General features: G+C 49.4%; 5 protein-coding genes across 6 annotated transcripts in view; 3 read left to right on the top strand and 2 right to left on the bottom strand.

The window, feature by feature from the left end:
• Positions 1-451: 451 nt before the first annotated feature.
• On the top strand, positions 452-2505 carry LOC125953769 (AH receptor-interacting protein). Its single transcript, XM_049683546.1, has 3 exons — positions 452-883; positions 942-1465; positions 1570-2505. Exons 1-3 carry the CDS (start codon positions 797-799, stop codon positions 1910-1912), a joined length of 954 nt encoding a protein of 317 aa, XP_049539503.1. The 5' UTR covers positions 452-796; the 3' UTR covers positions 1913-2505.
• A 1-nt stretch (position 2506) lies between these two features.
• LOC125953753 (uncharacterized) lies at positions 2507-5768 on the top strand. Its single transcript, XM_049683522.1, has 3 exons — positions 2507-3425; positions 3531-3792; positions 3892-5768. The coding sequence occupies exons 1-3, from the start codon at positions 3324-3326 to the stop codon at positions 5379-5381; spliced, it is 1854 nt and encodes a 617-aa protein (XP_049539479.1). The 5' UTR covers positions 2507-3323; the 3' UTR covers positions 5382-5768.
• A 65-nt stretch (positions 5769-5833) lies between these two features.
• On the bottom strand, positions 5834-12783 carry LOC125953760 (cytoplasmic dynein 1 light intermediate chain 2). Its single transcript, XM_049683535.1, has 8 exons — positions 11347-12783; positions 9965-10155; positions 9654-9857; positions 9325-9524; positions 8999-9228; positions 8809-8920; positions 8514-8705; positions 5834-8424 (listed from the first exon to the last, which is right to left on the bottom strand). The coding sequence occupies exons 1-8, from the start codon at positions 11436-11438 to the stop codon at positions 8092-8094; spliced, it is 1554 nt and encodes a 517-aa protein (XP_049539492.1). The 5' UTR covers positions 11439-12783; the 3' UTR covers positions 5834-8091.
• A 739-nt stretch (positions 12784-13522) lies between these two features.
• LOC125953485 (V-type proton ATPase subunit d) lies at positions 13523-16262 on the bottom strand. Its single transcript, XM_049683099.1, has 3 exons — positions 15858-16262; positions 14719-15227; positions 13523-14626 (listed from the first exon to the last, which is right to left on the bottom strand). Exons 1-3 carry the CDS (start codon positions 15976-15978, stop codon positions 14210-14212), a joined length of 1047 nt encoding a protein of 348 aa, XP_049539056.1. The 5' UTR covers positions 15979-16262; the 3' UTR covers positions 13523-14209.
• Positions 16263-18734: 2472 nt separating this feature from the next.
• The window catches only part of LOC125953458 (cytoplasmic FMR1-interacting protein), a 6796-nt gene continuing 2187 nt past the window's right edge, over positions 18735-23343 (top strand). The window contains exons 1-5 of one of the 2 annotated variants that reach the window (XM_049683077.1): positions 18735-18943; positions 19322-19549; positions 19656-19835; positions 20678-22186; positions 22252-23343. The exon at positions 22252-23343 is cut by the window's right edge and continues 288 nt beyond it. In XM_049683077.1, coding sequence (XP_049539034.1) covers positions 19340-19549; positions 19656-19835; positions 20678-22186; positions 22252-23343 — 2991 coding nt within the window. In that variant the 5' untranslated portion in view covers positions 18735-18943; positions 19322-19339. Of the gene's footprint in view, positions 18944-19318; positions 19550-19655; positions 19836-20677; positions 22187-22251 lie in introns of both variants that reach the window. The other variant, XM_049683068.1, reaches the window with a different exon arrangement.

Genomic DNA, 23343 nt, shown 5'->3' with positions numbered 1-23343 from the left:
CAGGGGCAGATTAAATTAGACCCCCCCCCCCCCTCGCTGCCGCTGCGCCGGGGACCATGCGCGTCACAATGCTTCGAAGTACAAAGTTGAAAAATGCAAAATATAAAAATTTAATACCATCACACCTGGTTCACCGGAACGATGGCGGCTAGAAAAGAAAGAATGAAGACATACAGGAGAGAGGGAGATAACCGTATAGGTCAAGCCCAGTGAAACGTTCTGATGGCCGTTGTGTGTGGCCCCTTTAGGGTCCGTATAGTCTCCGCGGGCTATATTGCCATAAAACGGTTGTTCCTGGCGACTGTAAGGAGACTAAAGGGAAGCAATACGGAAACGAGAAAACACAGTGCGAATTCCTCCCACTGTTCATTGGGTATGCGGGCTCTTTCGAGCAATGTTTTTCGAGCAGGACGCGAACTTACCGTTTTATCGTTTTTAGAATGAACGTTTTCCTTCTCCCACTTTTCTCTCCGCGCCGTCGTCCGCGGAAAACAATTGCATTTTCGCCAGATGGAAAAGTTTTGAACACCATGTGATCACCATGTTTGCAAGGATCACAAGGGACGGCCGTTGATTGTGCGGCTGTGTGTATGTGTGTGTTTGTGTCTGTGTCTGTGTGTGTTTGTGTATATGTGTGTATCGCCAATCGGAAAATCCCAAGGGCGCTCCTAGCAGCGCTTGAACGCCTTGAATCCTCGTACAGTACCTGCCTGCCATCCAGCCACCCCCCCAATCAAAGATCAATCAATTGCACTCTGCGCACGTCAACGGGAGGATACCCCTCCTCGCCCCTGGAATGGACGGTTGTCTCGATGAAGCGAAAATCGTAAAAACCATCGTGCATGCGGGCTCGCGAGTCGTACCGTTCCGCTCTGGAACCAAGGTAAGCATCTCTGCAGTTCGGTTTTATCGATTGCACTCTATCCGTTTCGCTGGTCCAGGTGACGTTCCACTTCCAGACGCGCAAATGCGATGGGACGCTGCTCGATGATAGCCGGACGCGGCAGAAGCCAATGGAGTTGGTGCTGGGCAAAAAGTTCAAGCTGGAGGTATGGGAAGCGATCGTGCAACAAATGGCAGTGGGCGAGGTGGCCCGCTTCCGGTGCGACCAGTCACTCGTGCTGCAGTACCCATTCGTGGCGAAGACGATCCGGGATGCGGCGAAGCCGCCCGAGGAACGCAAACACTGCTGCGGCATGACAGTGCAGAATGAGGGCATCGGCTACAGGGACCTGGACGAGCTGTTTGTCCAACCGCAAGACCTCGAGTTCACGATCGAGTTACTGTCGGTCGAGAGCCCGGGTGAGTACGAGCAGGAATCGTGGCAGCTAAGCGACGAAGAGAAACTGCAGCGAGTGAACCAGCTGCGCGAGCAGGGCAACACGGCGTACGGTCAGCAGCGGTATGCGGCTGCCCTCGAGTCCTACTCTTACGCGATCGGGATCATCGAGCAGCTGATGCTCAAGTGGGTTGAACACACCACCGCGCACCAAAGACAAAGCAGCAAGCACACACCAGATGCCACCCCCCAACACCATTCACCGTCGCTCTCCGCTTGTTCCATTGCAGGGAAAAACCGGACGAGCCGGAGTGGGTGGAGCTGGCGCGGCTGAAGGTGCCGCTGCTGCTGAACTACTCGCAGTGCCGGCTGCTAGAGCGCGACTACTACGCGGTCATCGAGCACTGCACCGAGGTTTTGCGGTACGAGCCCGACTGCGTGAAGGCGTTATTTCGCCGTGGAAAGGCGCATGCTGGCGCCTGGAACCTCGACCGGGCCCGGGCAGATTTTGAGCGATGTGCCGGCCTCGATCCGAGCCTCACCGTTGCGATTGGCCGTGAGCTGGTAAAACTGGGCGAGCAGGCACGCCTCCGGGATGTCGAGGACCGGCTTAAGTATCAAAAGCTGTTCTAAAGTTGTTGATGCTGTTCGCACACGTCGTCCGCTTGCTTGCGGAGTTATAGGATCTATGCCACACCTGGCCTTTTCTCTTTTTTTTATCATGGTTTGGTTAGCTTTCAGAATTATTTAGCTTTATCACCTTAGGTGAGTTTTTACAATTTGCAATCACATCGTACTATTTTATCGTTAAGCTCATTGTGTTTCTTCGTACAGAATGCTTTTATTTTGTATTATATTTGTGCAATTTGTTATGGTTTTTTTGGAATTTTATGTGCAATATTTTTTATATCGCACAATATTGTGCAACATGATGAATATAAAGTTTTTTGCAAGAGTTTTTTTGTTTTCTACAGAATGTAGGTGTTTCGAAAACATTTATGCTAGACATACAACTAGCGTGACCATATATGTCTGGCTACGTGGTTGCACTCGGGTTGCAAGCCACTGCACTCGGGCGAACACACCCAGTCAATCAGTCACATCAACAGGTTATGCGTACGTGTGCGCGCGTGTGTATGTGTGTGTGTATGTTAGATGAAAATAATATTAATAAAGAAGAAATTAAGATGCAGGTGCATCGAAAGAATAGACAGAGTGCATAGCGGTTGAATCAATGAAGAAATGAGGGCCCGATTGCCTCAGCAATAAGTAGCGATACAAGCGGTATTGATCTCCATTCCAACGTAGTTCAAACAACGGTGCCCTGTCTCGGCTAGCATTGCTTGAGCCGAACGATTCATGCGCCCCGATATTACTCTGGATATAGAGAAAGAAAACCAAGAAGAGACTGGCTCTTGGCTGGGATCCGAGTCCCACGAAGCCCTATAAGATAGGTGCGGGCGCTGATAAGATAAGCGGGCGTAAGATAAGGCTCGATCCGGGGGCTTTCTAGCAGGGTGCGGGGCTGCGGTTAGTACTTTCCACATAACCACCTGGAACAGGCAGCAGGTAAGCCACCTGAAGCAGGTTAACAACGGTACGACCCATCGCCAGCCCAGCTTGTGTGCTGGTTGACGACGGCGACGACCATGATGATGGGGGGTGATGACGATGATGATGAGAATGATGGAGAGATGATAGTAGTTGTCAACAGTGAGTGAGCCGCAACAATACCGCGCAAGCAGCACCGCTAATGGGTGAGGTAGTATGTAGCCGTGCCTGAAGCAGAACCGACGCCCAACCCGCTATCCGCTTCCAGAGTCCGAGAGCACCGAGTACCGTGATACGCCATTTTGTACGATAAGGTGTTCGGTGCAGGTCACCAGCAGCAAGAGAGTGGAGCAAAGGGTGATTATGTGACAGGCGAGTGGCACGCCCACTACCCCCTCCCCCTCCCCTTCCATAAAGGATTCTCCCCCGCCCGATCAAATAACAACTAACCGGAGCACATACACGCACGCGCGGTTGCAAATCAACCGGCAGGATGGAAGCGTTCATCTGCGAGATAGTGGAACCGCGCGTGCTCGACCTGATCGTACTGATACTACCCAAGTGGAGGCTGCTGCTCTACATCTTCCTCATGAATGTAGGTCCAAAACCCGCCCTACCACATCCTTGCTCCGCATATTCACGCACTGCTCGCTCCTTGCCTTTCCACCTATTGCCTTTGGCCATTGCCTTCACCCATTAGATGGTCATCTTCACGCCGGTGTATGCGTTCGGTGTGCTACTGATCAGTGATGCCGACCTGACGTTGATCTGCCCGTCTGCCATGCTGTACGGCTGCAACCTGGTACTCCGGGCCCTGTTCCGTCGGCACAACGGTGGCAATACGCGCACCCTGCTGCTCGGTGTGGCCGTGCTGTGCGCGGGAATCTCAGCTAGCGGCCTGGCGGCCCTGTATGCAGCCACCCCGGTCCCGGTCGTCCTGCTCCTGTACAGTGTCGTCGGTGGTAGGTAGCCCGAATTCGCAACAACCCGTTCACGCTCATTCATATCATTCCGTTGCACAAATACACACAAACACACCCACTCGGGTGCGCGCCTACTAGGCTTCGGCTACCAGCTGGTGTTCTCCAAGATGTGGAAGGTGCTGGCCAAGGCGTTCAGCGCACGGAAGGAGATGTTCGTAATCAAGTTCTTGCATTCGTGCGGGCAGGCGTGCAGCCTACTGCTGTTGTTAGCGGTCCTGCACGTACCGTGGTGGTGCCGGGAGTGCGTATACGGTGCGCTGTTGCTAGTGCTGGCCGGGCTCGTCCTGCACCTGGTGCCGCTAGCGCTGCTCATCGAGTACGAGAAGAACCGGCTGAAGCTTGATCTTGACTCGTTAGTGCAGATGACCGAGAAAGGCACCGAACGGTACTATGGCCGCGTTGCCGGTGTCCGGACTAGTGCACCACAGCCATCCCAGGTGCCAGAGCAACAGCAACTGCAGCCGCCATGCGAGCTGTTGCTGGTGCCGAAGCGGTTCGAGCCCGATTCTTTGGGTGCTTCATGGAAAAACCCGGCCACTTTCGCAGCTCCAACCGGGCAGCAACGATCACCATCGGACGCCCAGGGCTCGACAATGCCACTGGCCAACGACGACAAGGAGGACAACGGCAATGATGACAATGAGAGCGATAGTGATGACGATGGACAGCAGCTTTATGCACGGGATGGCAAGTGGTTCAATCAGGATGGCGTCGAAATACTGGAGATGATTCTTGAGGAGGACGAGGAAAGTTTACGGCCCGATGGAAGCGAGCTTGAGCATGGCGAAGATGTACCGACCGGAGCTGCCGGAGAGACTGGGGAGCGCACGCCGCCGTTATCCAACACTGTTACCGGCAAGTGGAACTGTCTGTTGAGCCAGCTGCTGCGGTTAAGGTTGTGGTCACCGCCATCCACCAGATGCAGCGGCGGTGCCGACCAATGTGGCGTGAACCGGCACCTGGTGCATTCGGTGAAGTTAGCGCTGGTCGACCTGCGCTGCTACGGCTGCCTGCTGCTCCGGGCCACTGATACCTGCCTGTTCGTGCTGTTCCTCGCCATACTGCCCCGCTATACAGAACACCAGCAGCAGCAGCCCGACGGCACATCGGTCCGCCTGTTGACGATTCGGGCGCTCGGTGTGATAGCGACAGCATGGGTCGCGTGTTCGCTCCTCCTACTCTGCTGCGACGTCCGATTCCGGAAGCTGCAGGACCGGCTGCTCATCTTCGGCATCCTCTTCAAATCATTCGGCTACTTCTGCGTATACGCGAGCCTCCGCTCCTCCTTCTGGATGGTGGCCGGGTGCGTGCTCGTCGGGTTCGGCCACTCCATCGCCTGCGCGTACCAGGATCTCGTCATCAAGCGACAGTTTAGCACGGCGCAGTGGCACACAGTCAAGTCCGGACTCTGCCTGCTGACCGGACTGGCCGTAGTACTGCTAGCCGGCACCGCCAATTTGCTCTACCAGCATGTCCGGATCGACCATCTCCTGCTAGCGCTCCTGCTTGTTTACTGTGCGGCAGGGGTCTTTTGGTTCGCGTGCAACTGTCGGACCTTCTCTAGCTGATCATCGCCATCACCATCGCCATTTATTACGAGCATTCCTGATGTTGTTATTGTTACACAATACAGGTTCTACAGTATTACGGTTCCAAACGAACACGGATTCTGTCATTGTAGACCAATGCCTTTTTAATGAAACCATTGTTTTTCTCCTTGCTCGATCTCCGTGTCATGTAGCTCATCATTCCCACTTTTTTGGTGCTCTGCTCTATGTGTCATTGGGTACTACCATCTCTCTGTTCCGGTACTCCGAATGTATGACCACGCCGGAACCAAACCAGGGAACCAATTCTGGAATGTTTAGTTTAGTTTGTCTTTATTGTAGCATATGAGTGTTTTGTTTTTTTAATTCACTTAATGAGTTATTCCCCTCCCCTCTCCCTCCCTCCCTCTTTCTCTCTCTCTCTCTCTCTCTATCTTTTTCTCCCCTTCTCTCTCTCTCTCTCTCTCTCTCTCTCTCTCTCTCTCGGTCTCGCTCTCTCTCTCTCTCTCTCTCTCTCTCTCTCTTTCTCTCTTCCTCTCTCTGCATCCGTTCGCACGCACCTAAGCAAGATAAATTGGTCCGCCAATAATTTGAGGCGGAGGGAGGGGTGTGGGTTTAACCTCGCTCCCTCCCTCCCATCAATCTCCTCTCCAGGATTGTTTCGTTCCGAATTACAACTCATTTTGTAAGCTCAAAGCACAGTGCAACGTTCGCCCGACACCGTCGACCAATCGAGTTGAATGCTAGAATTGTCCTTTCCGTCCGGATTTGGAACTAGACCAAAAATGTTTCAAACTTGTGTTACGTGCAATTTAAGCTAGATTGAAGCCATTTTACGATGTTGCAGCTATGTTCCAACGAGGAGGTATCCCTAGCGAGCGATCTAGTGCCACCGTTACTGCTGTTGCTACTGATAGTACATCTATTGTTTTCCTTTTCATTTGAAACTTTGGCTTTGCCTCAATGCAGATGCACACACATCCAACGACAGGACTTTGTTGGCTTGCGATGTGGTGGTAACGCACCGTGTTCTAACCGGACCAAGCCGATGCCACGGATTAATACCGATGTGCTGTATTTCGCTTGCTCATTGGAATTGGGGAGGGGGTGTTAGCGGACAAATCCGAAGACGAGGACGACGACGAGCTTCGCCGTTATAAATAGGTTACCTAGACTGTTTATGGTTCCATAGTATGTATGCAACGACCATCGCCGAAGTTTGTTTAAATAAGAATGTGAACTTATGCTCTACCGTCTATCGCAGACACGCACTTTCTCCCTTTTTCTCTTTCTCTTGTGCGCGCGCTCTCTCTCTCTGCCTAACTCTGTCTCTCTATCTCTCTTCTCTCATTCGCTGTTAGTCTCGTTCAAACTGATAATTAATCGAGGTTTTGGCGACGACAGTAACAAACCAGCTTCAACCCTTTGTCAATCTGAGTTTTCCATCTGTTCTGCGATGTCTTGTTCCTTGACGCCATTATATAATGCGGTTGCCGCGTTTCATTCGTTAAATTCAATAGCTTATTCACAATTCAATGCACTGTAAGTATTCCCAAAAGCAGCAGATCTCGTTCACTCTCTCTTTCTGTTTTTCTTTAATTCTTCACTATTCACATTCAAAACTGTGCTCACTGTTTTATTTTAAGTTAGACCACTGCCCAATCTCCCACCTTGACCTATGCGCAATAGAACTCGTGGGCACATAACAAGCGCATAATAAGCACACCTTCCGTCTATGCAAAAGCCTAACAGAAAACCAAAAACCAAACTATCAAAAACAAAAATACGGGGAGGATCAAAACAAAAGCTTCCTACTATCCACCAAATAGGGAGTGCTCGTATGATAAAAGGCATACAAGGCGCCCCGTTAATGTTTAACCGGCCGGCCACTAATCGGCCAGTTTTCTGAACCTGCCATACAAAGCGCGCGGTTAGCGGCCGGTTGAACATTACCCAACCACCTTGAATGCCTTTTGCCATACGGGTGCCTCTTAATGTTCCGAAAGGACCAGATAGCAGATCCTGAGAAGGAGGTGAACCTGTTGAGTTTATTGCGCGTTCCCTGACGTAAAAATTACCGATTGTTTTAGGATTACAGCTTGCTACTCGCTCAAAGGGAGTGCCGCAACACCCGCCTTTTCCAATCTGAATATAATAGTATCAAAAGCGAACCAACAAAAAGAATAGTGAAGGGGGTTTTGGGGTTCCCTACATAATGCTCTGCACCGCTTCATACGGTATACTCCAGGGGCTCTGTTCTTTTTCATAATAGTTCCTACATCGCATCACATACCACTCGGAGTAGAGTAAAACGGCATGGCGAAAATATCTAGCAAAAAATCGGCCCCACAATGCACCATGATTAAAACGAAGACGAGGACTTATCATTACATTCATCCGGTCTGACGAGAGCGAGCGTCTCGCCAGTACTCCTAACGTAATCCTGTTGGGGTTGAACTGTACACAGCGGATCAAACTTGTGCCATCAAGAGGTTCGTTCATGATATCCTTCATATACCCATCACAATAGTTACAATCGCCGCGCCTGCTGTAGGCGTGACGATGCTCAGCTACTCTATAAAACCCTGCTGCTGTTGCTGGTGCTGCTGCTTCCTTCAAATTCATCGCGCTTCAAATCTAAAACAAAGGGAAGGTGGAAGGTAAGAGCGGGCACAATCGTTTCAGGAGCACCCCAATGCTTGTAGCGACATAACGTGGAAGCCGTAGCTGTTCAGCAGTCTGATTGCTGAGCGGGTGAGAATTCCTCCCGCTTGACACTCCGGGCAAGCCGGTCCAGTTCGAGGACAGCCTCTGTGCGCATGGTAATCTTGTCGCTGGGCGACACGCCATCCGGTCCAATCATACTAACGCCATTGGTGACGGGCACCGTGGACGAGCGCATTGGGGTTGATGATAGTCCTACCGGACTGCCGAGCCCGGTGGCCACACCACCGGCAGGCGCCGCTGATCCAGGTGTTATCGATTTCTTGTGCAGCAACGAATTGAAGAAGTTCGCCAGCACACCCTCACCGCTCTGTGTGCCAGGCGTTAGCTTACCATCGACCTGTGGAATCACGAGTAACAAGCGGAAGAAAATGTAAACAACTATGCCCTTTCCACTTGTGTGTCCCTCCTTCCGCTTCCGTGGTTTACCTTCTTGGGTGAACCTTGCGCAACGGTGGCAACCGGGGTTCGCGGGCTATTCTTCATGATAGTGGACGGCTGCGATCGCAGTGGTGATTCGCCACGAGCCGGCGACTGACCTTGCTGCAGCAGCTGTAGCTGGCGCGTCAGGAACAACTGCTCCTCCTCCGTCTCTATCTCGACCTCACGGTTTGACACGGTCTGATTAGGAAATGGAAAGCGATTACAGAAGGTGCAGCATGCAGCGAGACGCCTCTCAGCAAATACCAACCATAACGGTTGGTTAAACGATGACAAGTCTTACCTTCCTTGTTGTCGGTTGTGCGATGATAGCATTATAGTAGTCTTCCGGCTTGCACGACTGCATATTCTCGTATAGTATGCTAATCTTCTTCATATTATCCCATCCAGCCGGTCTGCGAAAAGAAACGAAGAAGAAATGGTGAATGGCAATGGGTATGCAGGTGATGCAGGTTATACATAGAGGAACTTACATCAATACCGCATCTTTCTCGACAACCAGTGCGGGCGTCCGGAACGGAAGACCGTAGATCCGGTGCGTTAGATATTTGTAGAGCAGGTCACAGTTCTTGTCCTCCTTCACGCTGGTGTAGAACAGTGACGCACCGTACATAAGGCAAAACCGCCGGATCCACTGCTGCATGAAGTCGAAATGCTCATCCCGGTAGTCGAGCTCCTTCTCGAGTGTGCTCATGTAGTCCGTCTGAGACAATGAGGACGAGAGGCGGAAGTGAGTCGAAGATTAACAAAGGGTGGAACCACCTGGATCCACGAAACCAATATACGCGGCTCCCTTTACCTTCGTGACGACAACTACTACGTCCAATCCCAGGTTGGTAGTGAGAACACCTTCCGGCAACGGCAGAGCATCGAGCTCCTCGTCCACTGTCGTCAGCCGATTGGTGCGCTTCATCGGTGAGCCGGGATCGAGGTCGTCTATCGTTTCACAATAGTTTTGCCATTCGTTCGCTAACCGCTGCTGACACTGTCGTTTCTCATCTGCGAGGGGTAAAGGAGGTAGGAACGCCTTGTAGTAAAGTGCTCACGCTTCCCGGGCCGGATGGGGCCGATCCCCCTTCACGTCACGATCGATCTGCTGCAGAGAGCCACATCACATCTAATGCTTACCTAGCTCGATTTTCAACCCAGCGATGTGATCCTCCAGTATCTTCATCCAATGCTGCAGCTGGTCTACCCAACTCCACGGCGCGGTCATCGACAGCGTCAGTATGACCAGCGTGTGTGCGTAATTGAGCTCGTTGAGGGCATACTTGAGCAGGTTATTGTGGCCCGGATCGCCATCGAGAATCCATACTCCGAGGCGGGTGAGATCTGTAACGGCATGCGAAAGAGCGAGCGAGAAAAATCGCGATTAGTGTTAACAGTGCTAGTTCAATCGGTCCGCCAAAATTCTGCAACGGACAAAAACGGTTACACACCATCACGGTACTCGTCGCGCACATCGATGTACGCGTACTCCAGACCGGAACCCTTCTTCGGATCTTCAACACCCTGCAGTTTGGCGATCAGTGTCGTCTTGCCGCTCGCATTGTCGCCCAGCACCAGTACCGACTTGTTCGATGGAAGCTTTGTGTTGCTCTGTGTTTGTACCTCGCTGAGTATCGAAGACCTGTTTTTGTATATCCCGGTGCGACACGTTGAGCGACATTTTGGAGCAATCCGAAAACGAAAGAGAAGACAAATGCAAACGTATTCGACAGTTAGTATTCAATGGTTTGGCTTTTGGCATGACTCAGGGCTACAAATAAGGCGCTGCTGCTGCTACTGTTGATGTCACGCGCATGCATGGTCCGCGGTGTCGCCGATGGTGACGTAAGCGTACTCTTTGCCATCGGTACTATGATATTCACAGCACCATTCCATTGCCTCGCTTCGTTTAACGTTGGATTTTTTTTTATCTTTAAAAAGGGTGCCGCACATGGATGCCACTAGACCAGGGGGTTTCAATTTCGCGGCCATGTTGTATGTAATTGTATTATATGTCTGTTGTGATTGGTGATTGGTGATTTAGCTGCAATGAGAGCGGTGTTCATAAAACTCAATGGAAAAAAAAGTGCTGCGACCCGCAACTTTAGACTGCTGCTCGCATGCTATATGAGTTTGACTAGACAGCCCATGCTTGCAACGCGACACTCTCAAAGCCGTGGTGTGTTTGCCTGATTTATTTATTTTTCCCCTCACGTGGTGACCATGAGATCAGCACGGTGCTGCGAGCTGTCATACACTCCTCTAGTCAGCTCTATCAGCTCTCTGCTGCCTCTCCCCGACTGCGACCTTAACCAATAGAAAATAGGATCGGTAGGAAAAAGGAAAATCCCAAGTCGTTGTAAACTGAAATCCCAAGGCCAGCTGTTGATTCGTGTCCGTGTTGATAGACCGTCCACATGCAGTAGAACAGGTTGCGATAACAATAGTGACAGTGAGAGGAGCGCGGTGTACCACAACGCCGCTGGACAGGGCGTGAGTCACGCGTCAACCACTGTAAATCCTCCATTCATCCCACACTCGACTACATTAAGTAAGAAGCAGCAGCTAGACGAGCTGCGATTGTCGTGCGCGCGATGCCAAAATCCATACATTTTGCACGCGCAGCGAACTCGGCCGCCATCTTCGCGGGACCAATTTGTAGGTAGGATTTGGCATCGCCCGCGAGACAATCCCTGCTTCCCTAGCTTAGCAGCTACTAGAGAGGAAAACCTCTACACTCCGTCGCGCACACCCCATAGCAGCCGGAATTGCGGAAGAAGGCGGGAAACCTGAAACCGAGAGACTGACATTGCGAACGAAGACTGGCGCTTACCAGAGATTTTCCTTCGCCTCGGCATCCTTCTTGCGGATGGCCGTCGTCGAGGGGGACAAGCCGTGCACCTGTGACTGCATAAGTCCGTCCATCGTCTTGCTGCGATTCGCGCGTGTGATTGATCCTTTTGCTTCCTCCTACTGCGCTGCTCCGATCACCGGAAGTAGAGCCGTGGCGTGGGGGTAGGTTGGTTGCTTGGTTGGTTGGTTGATTGATTGGTTGGTTGGTTGATGCGATTAGTCGGTTGGCTCGTTGGCTGTCGGGGCGTCTCGGCGGGACAGTTTCCTTCTGTTAAAGCTGCTAAGGGATACCCATCAAAGCACAGGATGTCAACCGGGCCTTCTTCTGACAGGTGTCGTGGTGTTGCGGCTGCCTTTGTGGTGGTGGGTGAGTGACGTCACGGTTGGTGGCGCTCAATGCACCTTCACGCGCGCAGGCTGCAGCACCTTACACCCACAACGCCGAGGTCGCTAATAGGTTGGCCGTGGACGCAGGCAACAGGACTAGACGGCTGGCACGGTGCTGGTACTATCTCCGATTCCGATGATTCCGTTTAGCAGTGACCGCCTATTAACGCCGTGTATGGCCACGGAAGAGACGACAGTGGTCGGCACCCGAATCCGAAAACCTTCCCGGTTGCACCGTTGCACAACGCGCTACACAGAGAGAGTCTTTTGCTGCGGCCAACGAAGAAAACGGGAGCCACCTAGCCTACTAGAGATCGCCCTCGGAACACCAAACCGACACACAGTCACACAGACGCACAGACACACGCACGGTCGCACACGCGTACGCAAACAGATAGAGAGAGCTAGAGAGATTTTGCACGTCTCACACTCTCTCACGCACGCACACACCTGGGTACTTCGTTCCAGCGGGATACGTGGAGAAAAGCGACGTATCGAAGGGGTATGTGGGGAAGTGGGAGGCAGAGAATTCTGCGAGTTTTCGAATCCAAGCACGATGATTACAATGCCGCGACGACAATGGCGACGGTGGCGGTGGTGTCGCCGTTGTCTTCAACGATGCCTGATTGCAGGAACCGCCCGTAATGGTGGTCCCCTGTTTTGCTTCGTCACGACTCTTGTGCTACGGTGCGAACTACCTGGTGACGGGCCTTTGGTCCCCAAAGTGCACTCACGCACGCACGCACGCAATCACACGCACACTCTTTATCGCGTATTTTTGGATGGTGGATTACAACAGGATTTGAGTGTTGGTATTGGACGCGGCGATAACCTCGGCAGCGGCAGCAGGGGGATGCGAGCTTGCTTCCTGCGATGTCCTGCTGTTACGCATTCGCTCTTGTTGTTCCCGATCTGATCCGCTCCTGTCGTTCCCGTACCGTCATGAGCGGAAGCGGATTGAGACTTTCTTCTCTAACGCACCACAACGCACTTCCTCCCTTCCTCCAACAGTGCCAACGCAATGTCAACCTACACTGTGTTCGTGTTTCTACGCACCACTCTATCACGAACACTCTCTCAATCTCTCAAGCAGCAGTCGTTTCGCCACGAGGCCAACAGGCAAGAAATGGTGCGGTATACGCAGGGCATTCAAGCGAAAGATATTTGGTGCCTGAAAGCTCACATGTGCTTGGGAGCTGCTCGAATTCTGAAGCGTACGATAATTGGCAAGAAAATGTGGCGCATTCGAAAACTATCAAGATATGCATACAACAAAAAAGTTTCGTGAAAAGCCGTGGCCACACGGGGCGAAAACTCTAGCGCAAACGAAAAAATTAATGCCAAAACATTTACGCTTGCCGTTTACATGCTGTCAAACGATTATAGGTCCGTGGAGCGTAAAACCTAGAGTAAAAGCTGTTTGCAAACGGAAGGGCTCGCAATATGTTCTATTTGTGGTTTACATTGATAGATAGTGATCATTGCTAGTGTGTTCAATCCTTTTCTTCCACAAAACTATTTTAATTTCCTCAACCCGGCCACGTAAACATATCGAAGCGTAAACGATTTGGCATTAATTTGTAAATTTGCGCGCAAATTTTCGCTCCGTGTGGCCACGGCTAAAGATTTCAGAAAAATCAAGCACTTTGCGATGCACTGACGCGGCGGTCACGTGATCGGAGTCGGTTCGAGACGGCAGCTCAGGCGTTCGGATTTGGAGATTGGCCCGGAGTCCAATATGCAACTGCTATTAACGATTGGCGCATCGCGCCTGGATCGTGTTATTTGGGGATAACTACAGTATGATTTATTATTTGTTACATTCAATGCCACCAGCATCCAAAATACATGCACACCTTCTCTGCTCTTTAGAACGTGGTGCAGCACAACAACTAGAATGGGTCGCCAGAACCGGGCAACTCCTTTATCAAACCCTGGCGAAGCTCGGAATTCTGTACAATTAATACCTGCCAGATACAGGTGTTGTGCGTGTGCATGTGTGTGTGCAGGTAATGAAAATATAGATATTGTTTAGTGGCCGTGGCCGTTCCGGCGCATTTGAAGCTATACGATACAATCGTCAACGAAGGGTCTATCGAAACAAAACAAGGAAAGTTTAAAACACATCTCCCTATTGCTTGCCACGTCTGCCAAGTCGCACGGGGAAGGGGTGGGGGATATGACGAGAGATAGATGTGTGTACAAATATGTTACGTAGCCGTTGGAATTCCGGCGCAATTGAAGCTATACAGTACAATAATCAACAACGAAACAGGTTCTAACGAAACAGATTGGTGGGCGGGGTGAGCCCTTGTTTCGGGCAGGGAGTCGCGGTATTATGACGACCAAAAAGGACATTGCAGGAACAATGGAAGGGAGAAAGGATTATATCGCTAGGCGAGTGCCGATCCGGCGGCGACCTAGGGAGGGGCAGGATTGGGCAAGCACAGGGGAATTTAAAAGATTGGAATGTAATTGTCAATCTTGGCCCGGTGCTTCTGAGCGACGCACTCGGCGATCCAGACGATATTGCGGCACTCCTGCTCCTTCAGCTTGAGGTAGGAGTAGAAGACGCCGAAATGGAACTGCTGCATGAAGCCGTACATGTTCAGCTTGACCTCGTGCTCGTAAAATTTGTCCTCGAGAGTCTTGTCGCCCGGATTGTTGCCGGATCCATCAAATAAGGCGGCATACTCGGCGTAGTATTCGGCGACAGCCTTTACCTGCTCGTAATCATCGGCGCGTGCTAGTGCAGCCAGTCCGTCCGGGTTCATGCGGCCGCAGCGCGGGTACAGCTTAGCCCGATCGTCCTTGGACAGCTCCGTGCCGAACGAATTGATCGTGATGATGATCGCCCGACGGTCGGCCTCAAACTGTAAAAGAGGCGAGAGAACAAATGGAAACATGATTCACTCAAACCCCAGGAAACAAATGAAGCAAAGAGAAAACTGCACGGAACACTCACGGCAAGGATCTCGCACATCACGTCGGCGGTGGTGCCACCGATCTTCTTGCAGAAATCGTAGAATGCCTCCAAGTACGCCTTGTACAGCGTGTTACGAATGATCTCGATGTTCATCTCGTCCAGATCCTGCTCGGAAATGCAATCGACGAAGAAGGGCGCCAGCGGCGTATCGACCAGCACCGCGTTGTACAGCTCGGCCGGGGTCGCGGCAACGTGGATGGCCTCCATCTGCTCGAAGCTGCCGAGCGGGTGACACTTGGGGATGAGCTCGGAGATCGGCCGTTGGTGCAGTGTGCCCGTGATGAGCAGGATGATGTTGTCGATCATGTAGCTGTAGGTGATGTAGTCAAGGAAAGTGGACAGCGGCTCGACGGCATGGTTGCGCATGTGCTGGAACTCAATGACCAGCTTCTCGCGCAACTTGTCGTCAATCACGGACACGGCCAGCGGCGACGGTTCGTTCGCCAGAAACTGGCCATAATCCGTGCCCTGCAGATGCAGCTTTAGATCTACGAGGAAGAAGCGAAGCGAGAAGATATTAATACCGTAGATATTTATACGTAAAACCGCGAGATATTAATCAATCAGCTTAAGGGTACCGCCCCGGGACACTCCACTATCCAACGGGAGATTTAGTTTGGATGTCATCCTGGCCCAGGGATTTAACGTTGAATGCATGAATAGTCACTAGCGAATCAGCATGTATCTTACCTAGCTTTGGTAATCAACAATCCAAACGGAAAGCGACATGATTTCCATGAAACAGGTATATCCCGTGCCCATACTCGCTCACTGAAAAGACGGGTCATATGACCCAGTATGTGATGCAGCAAGGCTTGTCATGCGTTCAATAGGCAGAGGGAAGGGGGGGGAGGTGGAGAGGGGAGGAGGGGTGTGGAAAAGAGGCGGTTTAGTAGGACGAGTAGCTCTATTAGCCGACCATATTATCACACATCAGCAGCAGTACCACAGGCTGGAACAGACCACCCACACGTACATATTCCCTGTAGCCGAAGCTATAGCGAAGGATTTAAGGGGAAGGCCAACGCCAAAAAGGCTGCACCATAAGGAGGGTTGAAGATGACGATGATGGTGATGGGATGGTGATGATGGGTGTCTCCAGGCTAGTAAATACGCACCTTCGAGTGTTTCGCACTGCACCAGGTTAAGGTAGTCGGCCTGCTTTAGGATGCCGCACTTGAACCCGCGGCAAAGCCCCTCCAAATAGCCGCCGTCAATGTTGAACATGTATCCAGGCATCGTAGCTGCGGTTCTTCCTTGATGGATGGAAAACGACGGAAAGATTGATTGGCGCGGTCGGGTAGCACACAGTAGGCCCTTCTTTCTTTCAGTGAACAGAACAAAACTTTTCTGAAGTCTGCTGCAGCAGGGACCAACACACCAGCCAAGCAACAATGGGCTACACTTGTCCCGTGACGGTGGTGAACGAGTTACTGTTTCTACGAGTGCTTACTTTTTCCTTGCACTCAGTGCTGAAAGCGCATCATATGACTACCCCTGACTTGTACGCGCAGACGTGGGGGGACTCGTGACCACGGAAGAGGCAATACGGGAGCTGCAGACGGCAGAGACGGGTGTCTGACAGCCGCGAATGCGTTTAGGTCAGCGGGTCGAGCAATAAAAGCTCCGGCCAAGGCTAGGTATTTTAAATAGGCAGGTAGCTTCTAGTAGAATAAAACCCCGATCGGATTTTAGAAAAAAACTTCAGAGTTTGGCAGTGGTGGGACTGTGGGATGTTTACTTCGGGAACGCTCTTTTCGGAGCTGTTTTCGCTTTTCCGTGGTATAACGACACTTAAAATTCACGAAAAGTGGCACGAAAGTTAAAGTTTATGCAAATATTCCCAAAATTCTTCCTAGCATTTCAATATGGTATCGGTCCGTAGGTCTGGACCGCGCTCACTCGCTGTAAAACATAACTCGGTTGCTCGATTGATCTTAAATAGAGAGATGAATCATTTAAACGTTCGAAAAAGAGTGAAATCAGGTACTTTCCCTGATAAAACTAATCAACTTGCCAATGTCTTCTTTTTCTTCTTCTTGAAACTCACGCGGTTTTGTTGATATAGAGACCGGACACCACTGTCAAACAAATTCAAAATGGTGACCTGTCAAAGCATCTTTGACGCCACCTCTCTATTTGAAACACCTTGCACTCGGTGACCGAAACTTTTCAAAATAACGTGATCCTTGACAGGAAAAATCTTGAAACATCCCACCAATTTTTTGGTGGAAAGAAATTTTGTTTGGTGGTTTTGGGGGAAGGAAATCGAAAGGATCGCAAGAAACTCTAGTTTGTTTTGTTTCGCGGTGCAGAAATACGTCGACAGAATATGGATTTTATCAATTCCCTGCCCGAAGAGGTGAGCCAGGAATAATATGAAAGATAGTAAACAATCAATCCTTTGATTTCCCTTGATGTTATCGATACAGGTACTTTGTATGATATTCGATCTCCTAGACTCTACAAGCGTAAAGAACGCATCCCTTGCTTGCCAGAGATGGAATGGCATCATCTTCTTGACCCCTTACATCCGCAGATTTATGTTCACCGTTCCTTGCGGACCCAGATACTGTGGTGGCGGAATCTACCGATATGGGCCGAATCCACGATTGATGATTGAGTTACAAAAAATTGTACGAAACTCCCAGCGGTGCTACCGAAAGCTACAATGTTATATACAGCAGTGGAAAGAACCAGAGTTACGAGCTATACTGGAGCTTGTTCTATCGAAATGGGCGAACCATCTCCGCTTGATTGTGATCACGGGTGATATCACTTCCTCGGTGTTTTTATTGATAGCTGAGATGATTCCGTCCATATTGGGGCTCATATCGCTAGAGCTAGAGTCCCGGTTATTACTTGCCCCAGGTACAATATCAACTCTGCGGAATAATTCTGTGAAGCATCTTAGAATCGTCAACCCGGAAGTCGAATGTCGGTTGAATATGCCGCAAATAGAATGTTTTGTTGGGAATTTTTCGATAATTTTTCCACCTCATGATGACCCCGAACCGGTGCCGCTTTCTATTATATTAGATTAGACTATTAAATACATTATTTATATTAGAATAGACTATTAAACACCTTTGTTTGTCCAAGAAGATCACTCCGATATTGGATATTAATAGAAATGAAATGTTAATGTGAAAACAAGCGAAAAATGTATGTCGAATTCAATAAAAAGAAATGGTTGAAGAATTACTAAAAATGGATGTTGGTTTTTGCTACGGACCTACATTTACTGGATTGTATCAGAATTGTTATTGCGATTTTTTTTTCAGAATCGTTGGTGGATAAGATGGCAAATACGAATGCATGTTTTAATTATCTTATGTTGTTTCCTAGTAATCTGCTGTAGTTATGGTTTTAATGTGAAAGGAAGTTGCTTAGGATCCGGTTTTGCTGTTTCTATTCCTGAGGTTGTTGTTGGTGTCTTCTCGCTATTTTGTTTATCTCCCCACCCTCTTCCTAATAGTTTAATTTACATTTTAAAGTTTTGGCTCTTGGGCTGATTTCAAAATTGAAGTCGGCTGGAGTAGGATTTTCGCTCACACTTTTCGCTCACCTTTTTTCGCTCACACTTTTCGCTCACACTTTTTCGCTTGGGTTACGGCGAATATTCGAATAGCCGTGGCCACACGGGGCGAAAACTCTAGCGCAAACGAAAAAATTAATGCCAAAACGTTTACGCTTGCCGTTTACATGCTGTCAAACGATTATTGGTCCGTGGAGCGTAAAACCTAGCGTAAAAGCTTTTTGCAAACGGTAGGGCTCACAATATGTTCTTTTTGTGGTTTACATCGACAGTGAGTGATCATTGCTGGTGTATTCAATCCTTTTCTTCAAAAAAACAATTTTAATTTCCTCAACCCGGCCATGTAAACATATCGAAGCGAAAACATTTTGGCATTAATGTGCAAATTTGCGCGCAAATTTTCGCTCCGTGTGGCCACGGCTAATGAGACAAACTTTTTGAGAAACGTACTTCAAATATTCACCGTACTGAGAAGCAGAGATAGCAAAAAGCGCAGGGCGTTGAACAAGGTGGATTAGTAAGATTCCGGATAAACCTCGCCGGATAAATATCCATTAACGTGAAGGATCAAAAACGTAGCAGTGGCTGGTGAATTGTTTTGATACGCAACTAGTGCGAAGAATAGCCTGCTGGGGGACTGATTAGTTGGCTTCTTGTATGTGAGATGTAAGTTTGATTCACACCCTTTGAAACACACCCAAGCGGTAGGCATTTGCCATCTCATACCTCCAACTGAGCACAGCCGGCCTGTGGGTGCGAGTCGTATTTTCCTTTCCACTTACTCCATTCTCATTGAGCGTTTGTTAAGTGAGAACGTGACGTTGACGAGAAGAGTTCTGCTAGCGACGATGACGCAGGCCTGCTGACGGGGGATATTATTTACATCTTCCCTTCCTAAAATAAAATGCCGTAGCTCTAGCGGATGTACTAACTCGTCCTAATGAATGATTTATTCAATTGAAAAGTTGTGCTGTTCGGGTGCGCCGGACATGGTCAACGAGTGAACAGTAGTGTTGAAGTACTTCCGCTTGATTTTCCCAGCAGTCAACCAACCACGGCGAGATGTCGCAGGAAAAAATCACCCTTGCGGACGCATTGTCCAACGTTGAGGTGCTCGATGAGCTGCCGCTACCGGATGAGCAGCCGTGCATCGAAGCACAACCTTGCTCCGTGGTTTACCAGGCCAACTTCGATACAAACTTTGAGGATCGGAACGGATTTGTTACGGGCATCGCTAAGTATATCGAGGAGGCGACTACTCACGCGAATCTGGTACGTTGCATGCACTGGCTGCGTCGGGTTGCTTGCTAGAGCGCGACCAGCCAGCATGAAGAATGTCTAGAAACTTATGTATTTACTTGCCAAACCATTCCGACAGAATCAACTGCTAGATGAAGGCCAGAAGCACGCAGTGATGCTGTACACCTGGCGGTGTTGTTCACGCGCAATCCCTCAACCAAAATCGAACGAGCAACCCAACCGGGTAGAAATCTATGAGAAGACAGTGGAAGTGCTCAGTCCGGAGGTGAACAAACTGCTGAACTTCATGTACTTCCAAGTAAGTATCCGTCCGAAATGGGAGCTACAATTTCTACAATCAACCAATTTTCGTCGAACAACCGATCATCATATAGCGGCCTGACCCAGTAGGCTGGCTCTATCAAATATGAACAGTCGCCGGGAATTTTCCGTCCAAGTACGCCTAGACGCGGGGCAATGCAACGCTAGATCCCCTATCCGACAATTTGAAAAAAAATCTGAGAAATAGATTCCTATGTATATATTATGATTTTCCGTTCCAAGCGGTAGATTTGCTTGTGTTTTCTTCCTGTGTCAATGTTTTTCCTTAGAATGGGATTCGTCAACATCATTGATTGTTTCCATTCCCATAATTTTAAAATGTGTGCCTATGTGCACGCATGACAACAAAGCCACGCTTATCAACAGAGAACACCAAAAAGGACTAGATATTATTTCAACCGAATGTTCTACGTTTTTACCGAGTTGCATATGAATGCAACAGAATTTTAGAATGAATGTCACTTTAGATGAGTCATACGCGATAGAAGAGCGGCAGAGACATGCTCTGTTTGGAATTAACTAATAGAACTAAAAACATTATTTTACGTGGACGCTGTGCCACTCCCAGCAAACTCTGCTGATATGCAGATAACCGAATCCAAAGTCACACTGTAGTCAAATTAATCTAAAGTGAAACAAAAACTATAATACTCCAAACTCAACATACATGTGATTTCAATTTTAAGACTGAGGTTTTCTATGAAAAATCAAAAAATTAAGCCAAAACGTTTTTTTTTATAAACTTTGGTGGAATTTTTTTTTCATACTGTATGCACTGTTAAGGGTTTCAATTTTCCTAATCCGTCTCTGTCTTCACAGCGCAAAGCGATCGAGGCATTCTCAGGCGAGGTAAAACGATTGTGTCACGCGGAAAAGCGCAAAGATTTCGTTTCGGAGGCATATCTGTTAACACTTGGCAAATTTATCAACATGTTCGCTGTGCTGGACGAGCTGAAGAACATGAAGTCAAGCGTAAAGAACGATTACAGCACCTACCGGAGAGCGGCCCAGTTCCTCAAGGTGATGACGGATTCACACAGCTTGCAAGAGTCCCAAAACCTTTCAATGTTTCTCGCGACGCAAAACAAAATTCGTGATACGGTTAAAGACACACTAGAGAAAATATCTGGCTACGAGGAACTGTTGTCGGATGTGGTTAACATTTGTGTGCACATGTACGAGTCCAAAATGTACATGACACCGGAAGAGAAGCACATGCTGGTGAAGGTGATGGGGTTCGGGCTGTTCCTGATGGACTCGGAGTTTTGCAATATAAATAAACTAGACCAGAAGAAGAAATTAAGGCTCGACAGGATCGATCGAATCTTTAAGAACCTGGAAGTGGTGCCACTGTTCGGGGACATGCAAATCGCCCCATTCAATTATATCAAGCGTAGCAAACACTTCGATCCCAGCAAATGGCCGTTATCGAGCTCCGTTGCGATAAGCCCGCAGGCCGATCTAATGGTGCATTTACCAACGATTCGTGAAGACCATGTGAAGTACATTTCGGAATTGTCGCGCTATAGTAACGAGGTGACAACGACGTACAAAGACAACGCGACGGATGCGGAAAACAAAGCGACCGCAGATTTGGCACTTCGCGGACTGCAGCTATTGTCCGAGTGGACGTCTGTCGTAACTGAGCTGTACTCGTGGAAGCTACTTCATCCAACCGATCACCATCAAAACAAAGAATGCCCGGTGGAGGCAGAGGAGTACGAGCGAGCTACTCGCTATAATTACAGCGAAGATGAGAAATTCGCCCTGATCGAGGTAATCGCCATGATCAAGGGACTTCAAGTGCTGATGGCACGTATCGAGACAGTTCTGTGCGAGGCGATTCGGCGCAGTATCTACGCGGAGTTGCAAGACTTTGTGCAACTGGTACTGAGGGAGCCACTGCGCAAAGCGGTGAAAAACAAAAAGGATCTAATACGTTCAATCGTTATGTCGGTGCGCGAGACGTGTGCCGACTGGCAGAAAGGGACAGAACCGTCGCAGGATCCGGCACTAAAAGGCAAGAAGGACCCGGACAGCGGCTTTCCCATCAGCGTACCGCGGCTGAATGTAGGTCCTTCATCAACACAGTTGTATATGGTGCGCACAATGTTGGAGTCCCTAATCGCTGATAAGTCGGGAGGCAAACGAACACTCCGCAAAGATATAGATGGCTCCTGCTTACTACAGATCGATACATTCCACAAATCTTCTTTTTACTGGACTTACTTGCTGAGCTTTAGCGAAACGTTACAGAAGTGCTGCGATCTGTCACAGTTATGGTACCGAGAATTTTATCTCGAGATGACAATGGGTAGAAAGGTGAACGTAAGTAACACCACGAATGTTGTTTTTAACGAATGGATTTAACGCAGCTTACCCGTGTTTTTCAGAAATGCACCGTTCGACATCAGCACAACGAAGAATGCAGTGATCTTATAACGATGGAGAAACGCATTCAGTTTCCGATCGAAATGTCGATGCCCTGGATTCTGACCGATCACATTTTGCGTACTAAGGAACCGTCAATGATGGAATACGTACTGTATCCGCTCGATCTGTACAATGATTCCGCTCTGTATGCGCTCACAATCTTTCGCAAGCAGTTTTTGTACGACGAGGTCGAAGCGGAGGTAAATCTTTGTTTCGATCAGTTCGTTTACAAGCTAAGCGAGCAGGTATTTGCCCACTATAAACAATTAGCCGGCAGCATCTATCTCGACAAGCGCTTCCGCGTCGAGTGCGAGGTGTTGGGTTTCAATTTTCAATCACATCCTCGCAACAATCGCTATGAAACGTTGCTGAAGCAGCGTCATGTTCAGCTGCTTGGCCGATCGATTGATCTCAATAAGCTGATCACCCAGCGCATCAACGCGGACATGCAAAAGAGTCTCGAGTTGGCGATCTGTCGCTTCGAAGCAAGTGACATTACCGGTGTTGTTGAGCTAGAGGCACTGCTCGCTGTAAATAAGCTTTGCCACAAGCTGTTGTCCAAATGGCTCGCGCTTGACGACTTTGACGCTATGCTGAAAGAGGCAAACCATAATGTGCTCGCACCGTACGGCCGCATTACGTTGCACGTTTTTGTCGAGTTGAATTATGATTTTCTTGCCAATTATTGTTACAATGCTGCCACCAACCGGTTTGTGCGCAACAAGCTGCAGATCTCCTTCTCGGGACCAATCACACGCGAAAAGGCTCCCGTCATGTCTCACTACTACCTGTGGGGCTCAAAGCCGCTTAATGCGGCTTATACAACACAATACGGCCAATACAGTGGGTTCGTAGGGGCGCCTCATTTTCATGCAATCTGTCGGTTACTGGGTTACCAGGGAATAGCGGTCGTGATGGAAATCATTCTGAAGGACATCGTAAAGCCACTGGTACAAGGCAATCTTCTGCAGTTCACTAAGACGTTGATGTCGGCGATGCCAAAGATGTGCAAGCTACCGTTGTGCGACTACGGTTCGCCGGGTGTACTGAGT

This window comes from Anopheles darlingi, chromosome X (genome assembly GCF_943734745.1).
Source record: "Anopheles darlingi chromosome X, idAnoDarlMG_H_01, whole genome shotgun sequence".
Lineage (NCBI taxonomy): Eukaryota > Metazoa > Arthropoda > Insecta > Diptera > Culicidae > Anopheles > Anopheles darlingi.
The sequence above is the reverse complement of the archived record's forward strand: the minus strand, read 5'-3'. Positions and strand labels throughout refer to the sequence as shown.

Excerpts from the sequence above, each read along its gene's own strand:
- LOC125953769 (XM_049683546.1), top strand. The coding sequence starts at position 797 with ATGGACGGTTGTCTCGATGAAGCGAAAATCGTAAAAACCATCGTGCAT. Across the intron at positions 884-941 it reads CGTTCCGCTCTGGAACCAAG|GTGACGTTCCACTTCCAGAC; the intron begins GTAAGCATCTCT and ends TCGCTGGTCCAG. Across the intron at positions 1,466-1,569 it reads ATCGAGCAGCTGATGCTCAA|GGAAAAACCGGACGAGCCGG; the intron begins GTGGGTTGAACA and ends GTTCCATTGCAG.
- LOC125953753 (XM_049683522.1), top strand. The coding sequence starts at position 3,324 with ATGGAAGCGTTCATCTGCGAGATAGTGGAACCGCGCGTGCTCGACCTG. Across the intron at positions 3,426-3,530 it reads TCTACATCTTCCTCATGAAT|ATGGTCATCTTCACGCCGGT; the intron begins GTAGGTCCAAAA and ends TTCACCCATTAG. Across the intron at positions 3,793-3,891 it reads CCTGTACAGTGTCGTCGGTG|GCTTCGGCTACCAGCTGGTG; the intron begins GTAGGTAGCCCG and ends CGCGCCTACTAG.
- LOC125953760 (XM_049683535.1), bottom strand. The coding sequence starts at position 11,438 with ATGGACGGACTTATGCAGTCACAGGTGCACGGCTTGTCCCCCTCGACG. Across the intron at positions 9,858-9,964 it reads GCGCGACGAGTACCGTGATG|ATCTCACCCGCCTCGGAGTA; the intron begins GTGTGTAACCGT and ends ATGCCGTTACAG. Across the intron at positions 9,229-9,324 it reads TAGTAGTTGTCGTCACGAAG|ACGGACTACATGAGCACACT; the intron begins GTAAAGGGAGCC and ends TCATTGTCTCAG.
- LOC125953485 (XM_049683099.1), bottom strand. The coding sequence starts at position 15,978 with ATGCCTGGATACATGTTCAACATTGACGGCGGCTATTTGGAGGGGCTT. Across the intron at positions 15,228-15,857 it reads GCAGTGCGAAACACTCGAAG|ATCTAAAGCTGCATCTGCAG; the intron begins GTGCGTATTTAC and ends TCTTCCTCGTAG. Across the intron at positions 14,627-14,718 it reads TGATGTGCGAGATCCTTGCC|TTTGAGGCCGACCGTCGGGC; the intron begins GTGAGTGTTCCG and ends CCTCTTTTACAG.